Source organism: Lissotriton vulgaris, chromosome 7 (genome assembly GCF_964263255.1).
Source record: "Lissotriton vulgaris chromosome 7, aLisVul1.2, whole genome shotgun sequence".
Taxonomy (NCBI): domain Eukaryota; kingdom Metazoa; phylum Chordata; class Amphibia; order Caudata; family Salamandridae; genus Lissotriton; species Lissotriton vulgaris.
In genome coordinates this window covers 114963058-114978374 of record NC_141695.1, presented here as the reverse complement: position 1 = coordinate 114978374, position 15317 = coordinate 114963058, and the positions used below count along the sequence as shown (strand labels likewise).

The 15317-nt window shown below is 49.5% G+C and overlaps 1 protein-coding gene across 2 annotated transcripts in view; it reads right to left on the bottom strand.

Annotated features, from left to right (window-relative positions):
- CADM4 (cell adhesion molecule 4) overlaps positions 1-15317 on the bottom strand; it is a 1184622-nt gene that overhangs the window by 26898 nt on the left and 1142407 nt on the right. For both annotated transcript variants that reach the window (XM_086929780.1, XM_086929781.1), the window contains exon 7: positions 628-800. In XM_086929780.1, coding sequence (XP_086785906.1) covers positions 628-800 — 173 coding nt within the window. The remainder of the gene's footprint in view (positions 1-627; positions 801-15317) is intronic.

Sequence of the window (15317 nt, the reverse complement as noted above, 5' to 3'; positions counted from 1 at the left end):
AAGACCTTGAAGTTAAGGCTAGGCAAGTCACAGAAAATGAACATATCTTACAGCTGGCATCGCCAGTGCATAATATGAGCTGGTGGTACCCGGTGCTCGGCACCAGCACTCAACTGTCAACACCAGCTCTTATGACAGTCTGCCACATGGTGGGGCTGTTTGTCCAATTAAGAGACAACAATAGTTGTTTATTAATTCAATATACATTAGTGGTGGGTAAATCATGTCATCTAATCAATTTATATAGCGTTGGGGCCTGGAAGAGTCTAAAAGGTCACCCTTGTAGGTGTGTGAGGGTTTGTAGTAGTGGTGATACTGTCATTGGCAGCGCTGGTGGGGGATTTGGGTGGTGCAAGCTTCTATATCCTCCCAACAAGGGCCCTGACACTAACTTATTTACAAATTAAGCACTAGGCATCACAGTCCCCGAAATGGAGCCTTATAAGCTTTAAAGCCTATTCTGTATTCATACATTTAACACACAGGACCAGGATGTTTGCCCACTCCCATCCAGAATTGTAGATGTAGTTCAGTTCTCTTCTTGCTTGAGGCTTTCCATTAAACAGGGGTAATGTTGAGCTGAGAGTGGAATGAGTGGTAAAATCAAACGGTGTAGCGCCATCTTACCGTACACCACCAGCACATACTGGTCAGAGGCGCGCCCGTGCTTGTTGGCCACTTCGCAGACGTAGGTGCCGTTGTCCATCATGCTGAGGGATGGGATGCTGAGGAGCTCCCCGTACACTTCTGCGCGCTCTGGCATCGAGTCGTTCATGCGGCTCCATTGGATCTCCATTGGCCTAGGAGAGGAGAGAAGGTCACGGAGGTTAATAGATGAATCCACTCATTGAGAATAATGCTTCCAACCTCTGGAACCAAGAGACTCTGGTTCTGACCTCGGCTGCGTCACATACATTAATTCTGTGATGGCAACCAAACCATGTCATCACATTCCATGAATTGTTTATTTTAATTGCAATCACCTCCTTCCTCCCCCTCCCCAGGGAAGAGGATATCAGAGTACATTTCAAAAGTAAAAGTCTTGGGTGCAAAAAGCACTTCATGAAATCAGAGGTTCAGCCACCAATGGATTTAACACCAAAAAAGGCATCAAGAAAGTCATGGCGGGAGACTGTTCCCACCTACAAGCTGGAGGGACAGACATCTAAGCCTTTGGGCTGGCCCTCAGAATGCGGAGTCCCATGAAGGGGCACACTGGCATCATGAGACCGGTCACTGCACAGAGCTAGCTGGTCAACCTGGCCAACTTGAACCAACCATGGTTAGTGTGATCCCAGGTTATGCATCCCAGTAGCAGATGTTTTTGCATAGAGAAGCTTACACCAAGATTCTAATAGTCAAGTTAATTCAAAATAAAGTTTTGGTGTAATTGGGTACAAGGTCTAAGGTAGATGGACAATGTCCTCTGATAAAAGAGATTATAGTGGCATCCATATCCTGGGGTCTTGAATGAGATTAATAGGTAATGTCCTTTATTGTTTCTCTTCCTACCTTTCCAACCAACACCAATTAGTTCACACAGGCACCACCATGTCCCAAAAGATCCCTATCACCTGCGGAGTGCCCCAGGCTCTCTGTTGATCTTCAACCTCTACATGGAGCTGGTTGCCTCTCCACTCCCAGATAACAGAATCAGTATTCACCAATATGCTGATGATACACAGCTGTACTTGAAGGTTTCCTCTGCTTCAGATATCCTATACCTAAGACACAACTTGCACATCACCCAGAACTCGATGCCTAACACCTAACTGGAGCTCAACCCAACCAAGACAGAATTCCTGTTATTTGCCAAGAACAAAAATCCAGAAATAGTGCTAAGTAGCTCAGACATGAACATCGGCCGCTTGGAAATCCAGATTTCCCTGAATGCCAGGACACTTGTTCTCACTCTAGATAACAATTTCACAATCAAAGAAGACATTGCCAAAAAGCACAATGATGGCCCAGTAGCACCTCTCTTTTCTAAGGAAACTGAACATGTTTCTTGCAGAAGAGAACTTAAGAACTGCTACTTGTGTCCTTGTATCTCACATGTGGATGGGACTCTGCTCCATAGCCTCCCAACCTCCACACTGGCACTTGTTAAGGGCATCCTGCACACCGCAGCACCTCTCATCTAGGTCCTGAAGAAATATAATCACATCACCTCTATCCTGGTGGCGCTCCATTCAATCCCCATTGGATCCCCTTGTAGGCCTACAGCACCGTCAGAACCAGGTGCGTCTATGATGGTGCTCTGCACACCCACAGCAGGACACAGTCGGACTGCAAACTAAGAAGCGAACAGGCCTTCTCCATCGATGCTCTCAAGATGAGGCCCAACATCCTGTATCCTTCAGAACCGCCCAAACGCTGCTCCAATTTAGGTTAGGATTGAAGATTACCTCTTTGAAGAATACTAAATCCTAATGCATTAACCATCTACAAACTAGTGACTTTACTATCACTTGTTGATTTTGATTTGTTGTTGACCCTGTACAGTATACGGTGCCTTTTGACTTTTCGCTTTATAGAAAAATCACACAGCCAGCCCACAGAGAGTGCAAAGAGGATGTGTACTTGTGCCATAGGCAGCATCACAAAACTTTAATCAGTGGCTCCTCAAAATCTCTGAAGCCGAATTTCACAGAGGGCCTGATTTAGTTCTCAGCGGACGGTTTACTCCGTCACAAAGGTTACAGATATCCTGTCCGCCAAAATATAATTCCCATTATGTCCTAGGATATTTATATTCCAGCTGACGGGATAGCCATCACCGTTGTGATCGAGTAACCCATCCACCGAGATCCGCAACCACAATCTTCGAGTTTCATCATTACACAACTGAACTTCAACAAATTACCACCCATCCACTTGCCAACATCACTCGCTAACTTTCTCGCTGGACCAATCAGGAGAGGCTTGAAACTGATTTAAAGGGGCCATTCAGTGAAGGATGTAACAATGCACGTCACATCCTGTAGAGGATGACATCAGACAAAGCAATGTTCTGTAATGCTTATTGTCGGTGACTGTTATTGATGCAGAGCAAACACAAAGAAATTATGGACGGAGTGCTAAACCTTTTCAGACAATCACCCCCAGTCACAAATCTAGGTTGTATCCATCATCATTCTTTAGCTCACTTCGCCACCTCAGTACAGACCCAGCTATGTACAAATCAGTCTTGACCCTGTGCCTCATGGAAACAGTCCAGCCGAAACTGCCAAACTGTGTCTTCCCTGAACCAGAAACAAGTATCTTGGGACTGGTTTCTGGGTAACACCCTTCATCAGCCAGGCTAGCTTGAATCAAGTGGCAAGGTGAGCAAGGAACCCACACCTGAGTATACCCTGCCAACTTAAGGCGAAAAAAGCAAACACAAAGAGATGATGGACGTGGCGCTGAAACTTTTCAGACCCTCACCCCCAGTCACAGATCTGGGTTGAATCCATCATCGTTCTTTAGCTCACTTCGCCACCTCAGTACAGACCCAGCTATATGCAAATCAGGGCCGGACTGGCCATACCGGGCACCGGGCAATCCCCCTGCGGCTCACGGGTGGGGGCCGGTTTTGGGCCCCTTGGGGCCGATTTTGTCACAGGGCCTTTTTTTGCAGCATAGCTGCAAAATCGGCATTGCAACAAAATCGGCAGAAAACCGGCCCTTTCAAAGAGCTCAGCGGCACCCCCAACCCCCTGGGGTGGAGGGGGCCGAGCACTTTGCCAAGGTCGGTTTTGGTTCCCTGTCCGGCCCTGATGCAAATCAGTCTTGACCCTGTGCATGATGGGAACAGTCCAGCCCAAACTGCCAAACCATGTCTTCCCTGGACCGGAAACAAGCATCCTGGGACCGGTTTCTGGGTAACACCCTTCATCAGACAGGCTGGCTTGAATCCAGTGGCAAAGTGAGCAAGGGACCCACGTCTAGGCATACCCTGCCAACTGAAGGGGAACAAAGCAAAGACAAGGAGATGATGGACGCAGCGCTGAAACTTTTCAGACACTCACCCCCAGTCACCCCGAGTGGGACAGGCATACCCAGACGTGGGTCCTGTGCTCTCCATGCCACTGGAATCAAGCTAGCCTGGATGATGAGGGCTGAAAGCCTGAAACCGGTCCTAGGATGCTTGTTTCCAGTCCAGGGAGGACCTGGCCTGGCTGTTCGGGCTGGACTGTTCCCATGGGTGCGGGGTCAAGACTTATTTGCATATGGCTGGGTCCAAACTGGAATGGCATGGTGAGCAAAAAAAGATGGAGTTAGGCCCAGATCTCTGTACCGGGGTGAATGTATGACATTGTTCTGCATTCTGTCCATCAATTGTAAATTGTTATTGATGCAGGACCTGGAGAAGAGAGCTGTCTTTTTCCTCTTCACTCGATGTGCCCTTCAAGGCAAAGTGTTGCAAAGAAACTGACCATCTAGAGTCACGTCTGCCGGTGAAGCGCTAGTGAGAAGACGGTGTGCCTTCCCTCCCCCTATTGCTGCCTGCCTGCATTCATCTGCTTTTTTTTTTTTTTTTTTTTAAAGGTTTGGCCATGCTGCAGTAAACTGGTAATTAAAAACCTGCAGTGAATGTAAGTCCTCGGACTGTGCTCCATAGGCGTGTTTCAGATACAGGGGACAGAGGACACCGCTGTACCTTTGGGATTGAGCTACATGCAGTACCTAACAAGTACAATACCCTCCTAAGCTCGCTGGGTGTCCCCAGGCGAGGCCACACCAACTCTCTGCCAATGGCTAACAGAAGACAGTCTCTGGAACTAGTCAAAGATTTCAGGTGTGACCCCAGCTTCGCCACAGATCACACCTGTAAAAAGTCCCTCGCAAGTGTGCCTTGCATTTTGTTTGTTTTTTCCTCGCGTTGAGATGCGACTCACTCTTTACATCGGAATGTAAGGTGGATCCTGTGCAGAAAGCGTGGCAAAGATGTTTAAAAGTGCAGAGGAAACGGGAGGAAGCCTTGGCTACCCCTCAGTTAGAAGAGGAAGTGTGCACTGCGAGAGGGAGAAGAGAGGAACGGGAGAGAAAAGAGAGGAAAGGAAAGAGAGAGAGAGAGGGAGAGACAGAGAGAGGGAGGATCCGAGATACCCCTCAGTTAGAAGAGGAAGTGTGCACTGCGAGAGGGAGAAGAGAGGAAAGGGAGAGAAAAGAGAGGAAAGGAAAGAGAGAGAGAGAGGGAGAGACAGAGAGAGAGAGGATCCGAGATACCCCTCAGTTAGAAGAGGAAGTGTGCACTGCTATGAGAGGGAGAAGAGAGGAAAGGGAGGGAAAAGAGAGGAAAGGAAAGACAGAGAGAGAGGGAGAGACAGAGAGAGGGAGGATCCGAGATACCCCTCAGTTAGAAGAGGAAGTGTGCATTGCTATGAGAGGGAGAAGAGAGGAAAGGGAGGAAAAAGAGAGGAAAGGAAAGACAGAGAGAGAGGGAGAGATAGAGAGAGATAGGATCCGAGATACCCCTCAGTTAGAAGAGGAAGTGTGCATTGCTATGAGAGGGAGAAGAGAGGAAAGGGAGGAAAAAGAGAGGAAAGGAAAGACAGAGAGAGAGGGAGAGATAGAGAGAGAGAGGATCCGAGATACCCCTCAGTTAGAAGAGGAAGTGTGCATTGCTATGAGAGGGAGAAGAGAGGAAAGGGAGGAAAAAGAGAGGAAAGGAAAGACACAGAGAGAGGGAGAGACAGAAAGAGAGAGGATCCGAGATACCCCTCAGTTAGAAGAGGAAGTGTGCATTGCTATGAGAGGGAGAAGAGAGGAAAGGGAGGAAAAAGAGAGGAAAGGAAAGACAGAGAGAGAGGGAGAGATAGAGAGAGAGAGGATCCGAGATACCCCTCAGTCAGAAGAGGAAGTGTGCATTGCTATGAGAGGGAGAAGAGAGGAAAGGGAGGGAAAAGAGAGGAAACACACAGAGAGATAGGGAGAAAGCTCTGGAGAGAGAGAGAGGATCTGGGATGCCCCTCAGTCAGAAGAGGAAGCGTGCACAGCTGGAGAGGTAGAAGAGAGGGAGGGAGAAGGGGGAGAAGAGCAGAGAGGGAGAGTAAAGGAAAGACACAGAGAGAGAGAGAGAGGGAGGGAGAGATAGGAGAGAAATATGGAGAGAGAGATAGAATCCAAGATACCCCTCAGTCAGAAAAGAAGGTGTGCACTGCGAGAGGGAGAAGAGAGGAAAGGGAGGGAAAAGAGGGGAAAGGAAGGGAGAAGAAAGGAAAGACAGAGAGAGAGAAAGGGAAAGATAGAGAGAGATATAGAGCGAGAGATAGGATCCGAGAAACCCCCCAGTCAGAAGAGGAAGTGTGAACTGTGAGGAGAGGGAGAAGAGAGGAAAGGGAGGGAGAAGAGAGGAAAGGGAGGGAGAAGAGAGGAAAGGGAGGGAGAAGAGAGGAAAGGGAGAGAAAGAGGGAGAGATAGAGAGAGAGCTATGGAGAGAGACAGAGGATCGAGATACCCCTCAGTCAAAAGAGGAAGTGTGAACTGTGAGGAGATGGACAATAGAGGAAAGGGAGGGGACGAGAGGAAAGGGAGGAAGAAGAGAGGAAAGACAGAGAGAGAGGGAGAGATAGGGAGAGCTATGCAGAGAGACAGGATCAAGATACCCCTCAGTCAGAAGAGGAAGTGTGAACTGTGAGGAGAGGGAGAAGAGAGGCAAGGGAGAGAGAAGAGAGGAAAGAAAGGGAGAGAGAAGAGATGAAATGGAGGGAGAAGAGAGGAAAGACGGAGAGAGAGGGAGAGATAGAGAGAGAGCAAAGGACAGAGAGAGAGGATCCAGGGCCCCCTCTCAGTCAGACGAGGAAGTGTGAAGTGTAAGAAGAGGAGGAAGAGAGGAAAGGGAGGGAGAAGAGAGGAAAGGGAGAAAGAAGAAAGGCGATAGAGAGAGAGAGAGAGAGAGAGAGAAAGAGAGAGAGAGAGAGAGAGAGAGAGAGAGAGAGAGAGAGAGAGAGAGAGAGAGAGAGATATCCAGGGTACCACCCAGTCCTAAGAAGAAGTGTACACTGTGAGGAAAGGGAGAAAAGAGGGAAGGGAAGGAGAAGAGAGAAAAGGGAGGGAGAAGAAAGGAACAACAAAGTGAGAAATAGAGAGAGAGAGCTATGGAGAGAGAGAGAGAGAGAGGATCCAGGATACCCCTCAGTCAGAAGAGGAAGTGTGAGCTCTGAACTGTAAGGAGAGAGGAAAGTGAGGGAGTAGAGAGGAAAGAGAGGGAGAAGAGAGGAAAGACAGAGAGAGGGAGGTATAGAGAGAGAGCTACAGAGAGTGATCGAGAGGAACCGAGATACCCCTCAGTCAGAAGAGGAAGTGTGAACTGTGAGGAGATGGAAAAGAGAGGAAAGGGAGGGAGAAGATAGGAAAGGGAGGGAGAAGAAAGGAGAGAGAGAGAGGGAGAGAGAGAGAGAGAGAGTGAGAGGATCTGGGATACCCCTCAGTCAGAAGAGGAAGTGTGAAACGTGAGGAGAGGGAGAAGAGAGGAAAGGGAGGAAGGGAGAAGAGAGGAAAGACAGAAAAAGAGGGAGAGATAGAGAGAGAGACAGAGAAAGAGAGAGAGAGAGCTATGGAGAGAGAGAAAGGATCCGAGATATCCATCAGTTAGAAGAGGAAGTGTGAACCTAACTCCACCCTCACCCGAGACAACCACACCTGGGCACCTGACACAAATGACGCAAACAACGCAGCCAGAGAACTCTACACCTGGATCTCCAACTGCACAGACGAGCTCGCCCCATACGCAACCCCGACAGAAAACACCCCAGGAAAGCCGCCTGGTTGACCACCACTCTCCAAGAAGCAAGATTCACCTGCAGACGCCTGGAGAAGAACTGGAGAAATGCCAAAACAACTGAAAACCACACCACCTACAAGGACGCCATGACAGACTATCACAACAAGATCAGAGCAACCAAGAGGAACTTCATCCACTACCAAATCCTGGCCAACTCCAACAACTCCAAGGGACTTTTCAGTGTCATTCAAGAATTCACCAACCCACGCAGCAAAGCCACAGACATCATCCCATCCCAAGACCTCTGTGACAAGCTTGGAACCTATTTCCACCTCAGGATCAAAAACCTCTATGACAACTTCATCGACCATCCACCAGCCGCCACAGACAGCCCCCCTGAGCCCCAGAAACATCAGCCAGCCCACCATCTCCAACTGGACACCGATCACGGCCGAAGACAGAGCCTTGACCATGATAAGCATCCACTCGAGGGCCCCCACCGACCCCTGCTCCCTTATATCTACCACAGAGCAGTGGCCGCCTTCACACCCAAACTACAACGCACCATCAACACCACCTTCAAAACAGGCACCATCCCAGATAACTGGAAGTGCGCAGAAGTTAGACCCCTGCTCAAGAAGCCCACAGCTGACCCCACCGACCTCAAGAACTATCGGCCTATCTCACTCCTCCCCTTCACAGTCATAGTTGACGCGAAAACAGTCAACATGATACTGACACGATTCATTGAAGAGAACGCCATACTTGACCCATCCCAATCCGGATTCCAAAGCACCCACAGCACAGAGACTGCCCTACTCAAAGCCACAGACAACATCCGCACCCTCCTGGACCAAGGCCACTCTGCAGCCCTCATCCTACTCGACCTTTTTGAGGCATTCAACACCGTCTCCCACCGCACACTAGTCGCCAGACTACACAACGCAGGCGTACAAAGAACAGCCCTGGACTGGATCTGATAATTCCTCACCAGAAGAAGCCAAAGGACCAGATTCCCACCCTTCCTCTCGGACCCCACAAAAATCATCTGTGGAGTCCCACAAGTTTCATCCCTGAGGGAAACATCCTTTACAACGCAACTTTTACTCCGCACTACCATTACGACGCAGCTATTACAACGGAAGTCGTTACAACGACTTGCACTGGAGGACGCTGTAGGATAGGGAATAGTTTAATTTTCTATCCAACACCTTCCCTACTATCCAAGGGGACTGGAGTTGGAATAGAAAATTAAACTATTCCACTATCCAGCGCCCCCCAACGAAAGTCGTTGTAACGACTTGCTTTGTAAAAACTGCGTTGTAATGGCATGCGGAGTAAAAGCATGCGTTGTGATGTCATACATCCATCCCTGAGCCCCACCCTCATCAACATCTACGTGGCCCCCCATGCAGCCATCGTACGACAACACGGCCTCAACATTCTATCCTATGCCAACGACACCCAGCTTATCCTCTCCCTCACCAAAGACCCCACAACTGCCAAACTCAACTTCCAGAAAGGAATGCAAGACATCACAGTCTGGATGACCAACAACTGCCGAAGCTCAACGCTGAGAATACATTACAGAAGTCCTCGATACCACCCCTTCTGCATGGCACAGCACCTGATGGCCGAACACCCTCGGACGCCCACCTACCCCCTCAGACTATGCCAAGAACCTCAGCATCGTACTCAACTCATCATTCACCATGAACCGACAGGTCAACACCGTCACCGCCAGCTGCTTCAACACCCTCCGCATCCTCCGCAAGACCTTTCAGTGGATCCCCTCTGAGTCAAGGAAGACACCTGTGCACTCATCACCAGCAGACTGTATATGGAAACGCACTCTATGCCGGCATCAACATGTCCCTACTCCGCAAACTCCAGACAATACAGAACACCACCGCCAGACTCTTCATCAGCATCCCCTTGCACGAACACATCAGTCAACACCTATGAAGTCTCCACTGGCTCCCCTTAGAGAAAAGAGTCACCTTCAAAATCCTCACTCATGCCAACAAATGCCTACACAACAATGGACCCAAATACCTCAGCGACAGAATCAACTTCCACGTACCCAAAAGAAACCTCTGATCTTTCAACCTCGCACTGTCTGAAACCCCACGCACCCAAAGAGCCAGAACAGGCGGAAGATCCTTCTCTCACATTGCAGCCAAGACCTGGAACGAGCTTCTGGAAGATATCAGACGTGCACCCTCCCTGAACACCTTCAGGACGACTTTCAAGACCGGGCTCTTCAGATAAACAGACCGGTGGACCCCCCGTCCCCCTCTCAGCACCTTGAGACCCTCACGGGTGAGTAGTGCGATTACAATTCCCTGATTGATTGAGGAGAAGCAGAAGAGAGGAATGGATAGGGAGGGAGAAGAGAAGAACGACAGAAAGAGAGAGGGAGAGAGAGAGCGAAAGCGTGGTAAGGAGAGAGAGGTAGTATCCGGGGTACCCCTTAGTCGGAAGAGTGAACTATGAGGTTAGGGAGAAGGGAGGAAAGGGAGTGAGAAGAAAGGAAAGACAGAGAGAACTGGCAGCACTTTGTATTTTCTGCTGGTATTGGTACTGCTCTTTGCATTGTGCACTTTCTTGCTGGACCCACTCTTGCTGTGGTGGCACACTACTTGAAATTTGAAATGCTAGGATTCGCCTCCTTGATATAGGTTACAAGGGAATTGTTCATTATTGCTGCTATGGTCCGATTCATGCACTTTACTTTGCGCCCCTAATGGGCTTTCATAATTATTCATATACTGTTTAGGATTTTTTTTTATAGATCTACGTTTGTGATTTTTATTAACTAATAAACTAAATTGACTGGCTGAGATTTACATATTTACTTGTGATTGGCCCTGAGGAAGCGCAGTATAATTTGGGAAATATGTGTTGGTCCATGGTTGTACATTAATGGAGAAGTAATATATGTAATAAAGAATTAACCTATTCAAACTAAAGAGTGTCAACGCACCTCATTATGTAATTATGTAGTCAGTGATGTGTTGTATTTGAAGGGCGGGGCAGGTTTCTTACATTGATGTGGCCCATGGTGAGTTGCATTTGAAGGCGGGAAAGGTTTATTACGTAGGCGTGACCCATGGTGTGTTGCATTTAAAGGGCGGGGCAGGTTTCCTACATGGGCGTGGCCCATGGTGTGTTGCACTTGACGGGCAGGGCAGGTTTATTATGTAGGCGTGGCCCAGGGTGTGTTGCATTTAAAGGGCGGGCATGTTTCTCACATGGAAGGGCCCATGGTGTGTTGCATGTGAAGAATAGGGCAGGTTTCTTACTTGGGCATCGCTATGGTGTGTTATATTTGAAGGGCGGGACAGGTGTCTTACATGGGCGTGGCCCATGGTGTGTTACACTTTAAGGTGCGGGGCAGGTGTCTTATATGGTCATGGCCCATGGTGTGTTACACTTGAAGTGCGGGACAGGTTTCTTACACGGGCGTGGCCCATGGTGTGTGGCACTTAAAGAGTGGGGCAGGTTTCTTACATGGGCATGACCCATGGTGTGTTACACTTGAAGGGCAGGGCAGGTGTCTTACATGGGCGTGGCCCATGGTGTGTTACACTTGAAGGGCGGTGCAGGTTTCTTACTTGGGCGTCGCCCATGGTGTGTTATACTTGAAGGGTGGGGCAGGTGTCTTACATGGGCATGGCCCATGGTGTGTTACACTTGAAAGGCGGGCAAGTTTCTTACATGGGCGTGGCCCATGGTGTGTTGCACTTGAAGGGCGGTGCAGGTTTCTTACATTGGCGTGGCCCATGGTGTGTTGCATGTGAAGAACAGGGCAGGTTTCTTACTTGGGTGTGGCCCATGGTGTGTTACACTTGAAGGTGTGGGGCAGGTGTCTTACATGGGCATGGCCCATGGTGTGTTACACTTGAAGGGCAGGGCAGGTGTCTTACATGGGCGTGGCCCATGGTGTGTTACACTTGAAGGGCGGTGCAGGTTTCTTACTTGGGCGTTGCCCATGGTGTGTTATACTTGAAGGGCGGGGCAGGTGTCTTACATGGGCGTGGCCCATGGTGTGTTACACTTGAAGGTGTGGGGCAGGTGTCTTACATGGGCGTGGCCCATGGTGTGTTACACTTGAAGTGCGGGACAGGTTTCTTACACGGGCATGGCCCATGGTGTGTGGCACTTGAAGGATGGGCAGGTTTCCTACATGGGCATGGCCCATGGTGTGTTACACTTGAAGGGCAGGGCAGGTGTCTTACATGGGCGTGGCCCATGGTGTGTTACACTTGAAGGGCGGTGCAGGTTTCTTACATGGGCGTGGCCCATGGTGTGTTGCACTTGAACAGTGGGGCAGGTTTCTTACATGGGCATGGCCCATGGTGTTTTACACTTGAAGGGTGGGGCAGGTGTCTTACATGGGCATGGCCCATGGTGTGTTACACTTGAAAGGCGGGCAAGTTTCTTACATGGGCGTGGCCCATGGTGTGTTGCACTTGAAGGGCGGTGCAGGTTTCTTACATTGGCGTGGCCCATGGTGTGTTGCATGTGAAGAACAGGGCAGGTTTCTTACTTGGGTGTGGCCCATGGTGTGTTACACTTGAAGGTGTGGGGCAGGTGTCTTACATGGGCATGGCCCATGGTGTGTTACACTTGAAGGGCAGGGCAGGTGTCTTACATGGGCGTGGCCCATGGTGTGTTACACTTGAAGGGCGGTGCAGGTTTCTTACTTGGGCGTTGCCCATGGTGTGTTATACTTGAAGGGCGGGGCAGGTGTCTTACATGGGCGTGGCCCATGGTGTGTTACACTTGAAGGTGTGGGGCAGGTGTCTTACATGGGCGTGGCCCATGGTGTGTTACACTTGAAGTGCGGGACAGGTTTCTTACACGGGCATGGCCCATGGTGTGTGGCACTTGAAGGATGGGCAGGTTTCCTACATGGGCATGGCCCATGGTGTGTTACACTTGAAGGGCAGGGCAGGTGTCTTACATGGGCGTGGCCCATGGTGTGTTACACTTGAAGGGCGGTGCAGGTTTCTTACATGGGCGTGGCCCATGGTGTGTTGCACTTGAACAGTGGGGCAGGTTTCTTACATGGGCATGGCCCATGGTGTTTTACACTTGAAGGGTGGGGCAGGTGTCTTACATGGGCATGGCCCATGGTGTGTTACACTTGAAAGGCGGGCAAGTTTCTTACATGGGCGTGGCCCATGGTGTGTTGCACTTGAAGGGCGGGGCAGGTTTCTTACATTGGCGTGGCCCATGGTGTGTTGCATGTGAAGAACAGGGCAGGTTTCTTACTTGGGTGTGGCCCATGGTGTGTTGCACTTGAAGGGTGGGGCAGTTTTCTCACATGGGCGTGGCCTATGGTGTGTTGCATCTGAAGGGCGGGGCAGATTTCTTATATGAGCATGGCCCATGGTGTGTTGCACTTGAAGGGCGGGGCAGGTTTCTTACATAGGCGTGGCCCATGGTGTGTAGTCCTGTTTCTCAGTGCAGTTTCTTTGGAGGCGGAGGAACTGTCCAAATGGGAGGTTATCTTTCAGTTGTCTTGGGTGGAAGCTGTCATAAATTAAAAGACAGTTCTTAGCAGTTGGCTTGAAATGAGTGGTGGTCCTGAGTAAGCCATCACCTGAGAGAACATTCAGATCTAGAAAAACCAGCTGTGTCTTGCTCATTGTGTACGTGAATTTTAGAAAAGGTTCTTGCAGATTGACGCAGGTGATGAATTCAATGACTTCGGACTTCACTTTCATCATACAAAGTGACAGGGACTTGAAATGCACTTAATTTGCTGGTGTACCTCCATTGCACTCATTTGGTAACACAGGTAGAATAGTCGGTTTACAGACTAGGCAGGAACGTGTAATCATTTTATTCCCTTAATCGACTCACTATAAAATCGGAGTTGCGCCCTCCACAAAGGCGGTACTATATCGTATGCAAAAGAATATCTCCTGATAGGGCCTCATCTTTGCTTTGCCCCCTTTTCCATCTTATTTCCATTTACCTTACATATTTTGGAAATACCCCCGTTTGTCACCTAATAAGTACCAATGCCTACCGATGGAAACGACTCTCTATACTCCCAAAATGGCCGCCGGTTTTGCCATTCCAGGGCGGCCATTTTGGTTCTGTGCCAACCTAGTCACTAGTACAATGACTAGACGGATGTGGAAGTATATTTAGGAGCAACGGAGGAGACCCACGTTAATATGCAGTCTCCAGGGGAGCGAATAGGTGTATTGCCGCTGAGGTGCCCTCTGACTAAGTAAGTGCCATTGACCTTTTCCTTTACAGCGGAGACAACACTTGGCAGTTTTTGACCGCATGGAGACATGGGCTTGAAAAGTTGACAGAAATTAGTGCCATCATTCTCGGATGTAAATTTCAGGACTTCGGTTCCCATAATGCAGCAGTTATTTGACTGGCCAATCCGAGGGCGTAATGACAACATTAAAGGGACTGAAACCTGATGCACGTATTCAACTTTGAAAGCCTCTGAAGAAGTAAGGATTACGAAACGCGTCTGGCGGAGGAATTGGCTATCCTATGTCAGCAGAGAACAGAAGTCTTCCCATACCTTGATTAAAGGCCTGCCACCTTACGTGTGCGGTCGTGTGCTGACTCAACGAGTGGGAACTGGTAAATTGGAGCGTAGATGTTAAGCGGCTGTCCAGCCCCCGAGTCGCGTACTGCCCCAAGAAGAGGGACACGCAGACATGCCAACCCTCCCGATTCAGGCGTGAGACTACCGATTTCAAGGCTAGTCTCCCGCCTCCCGATTCCTGCAAGAAAAAACCTGATTCCTCGGGGTTTCAGCTGACAGGGCTTGGTATTGTGTAAAGTGCCAAATCTTCCAGCAATAGTCAGAGTGCCCATGCAGGGGCTCTAGAAGGGGTAAAAAAACAACAAAGCGTCATTAACGAGGGAATGGTCTTTTAAAGACCTGTAAAGTATTGGGAAGGGGAGGGCTCTGTGTGTGCACAGGAAGCTGTTTTAGCCAGGGGGGGGGGGAGGTGGGGTGGGGCGGGGGGGGGGGGGGGGAGCATGCACTGCCAGCAACCTGCCAGGCCAGTGCACAACACTTGCATCACACTCTCTCTGCCTGCCATTGCGCTCCTTGGTTCTGAAAGGTATGAAAAAACGTGCATTTGTGTTTCAAATGTCAAATCCTGAAGCAGCACACTTCAAAAGCCCATACATGCCAGTAACCCGATTCAAGGCCCCATTCTCCCGATTTTTTTTTTTAATCTCCCTCTTTGCTCTTCTGAAATGTTGGCATGTATGGACACGTGGCCTGGAATACTCCACGCCAATCTGTGGGCCACACACGAGGGATTGAGGGAAGACGCTGTGATCAGCGGCCCATCCATGGGCTTGAAAAGTCGATAGAAATTAGTGCCATCATTCACGGATGTAAATTTCAGGACTTCGGTTCCCATAATGCAGCAGTCATTTGACTGGCCAATCCGAGGGCGTAATGACAACATTAAAGGGACTGAAACCTGATGCAAGTATTCAACTCTGAAAGCCTCTGAAGAAGTAAGGATTACGAAACGCGTCTGGCGGAGGAATTGGCTGTCCTATGTCAGCAGAGAACAGAACTCTTCCCATACCCTGATTA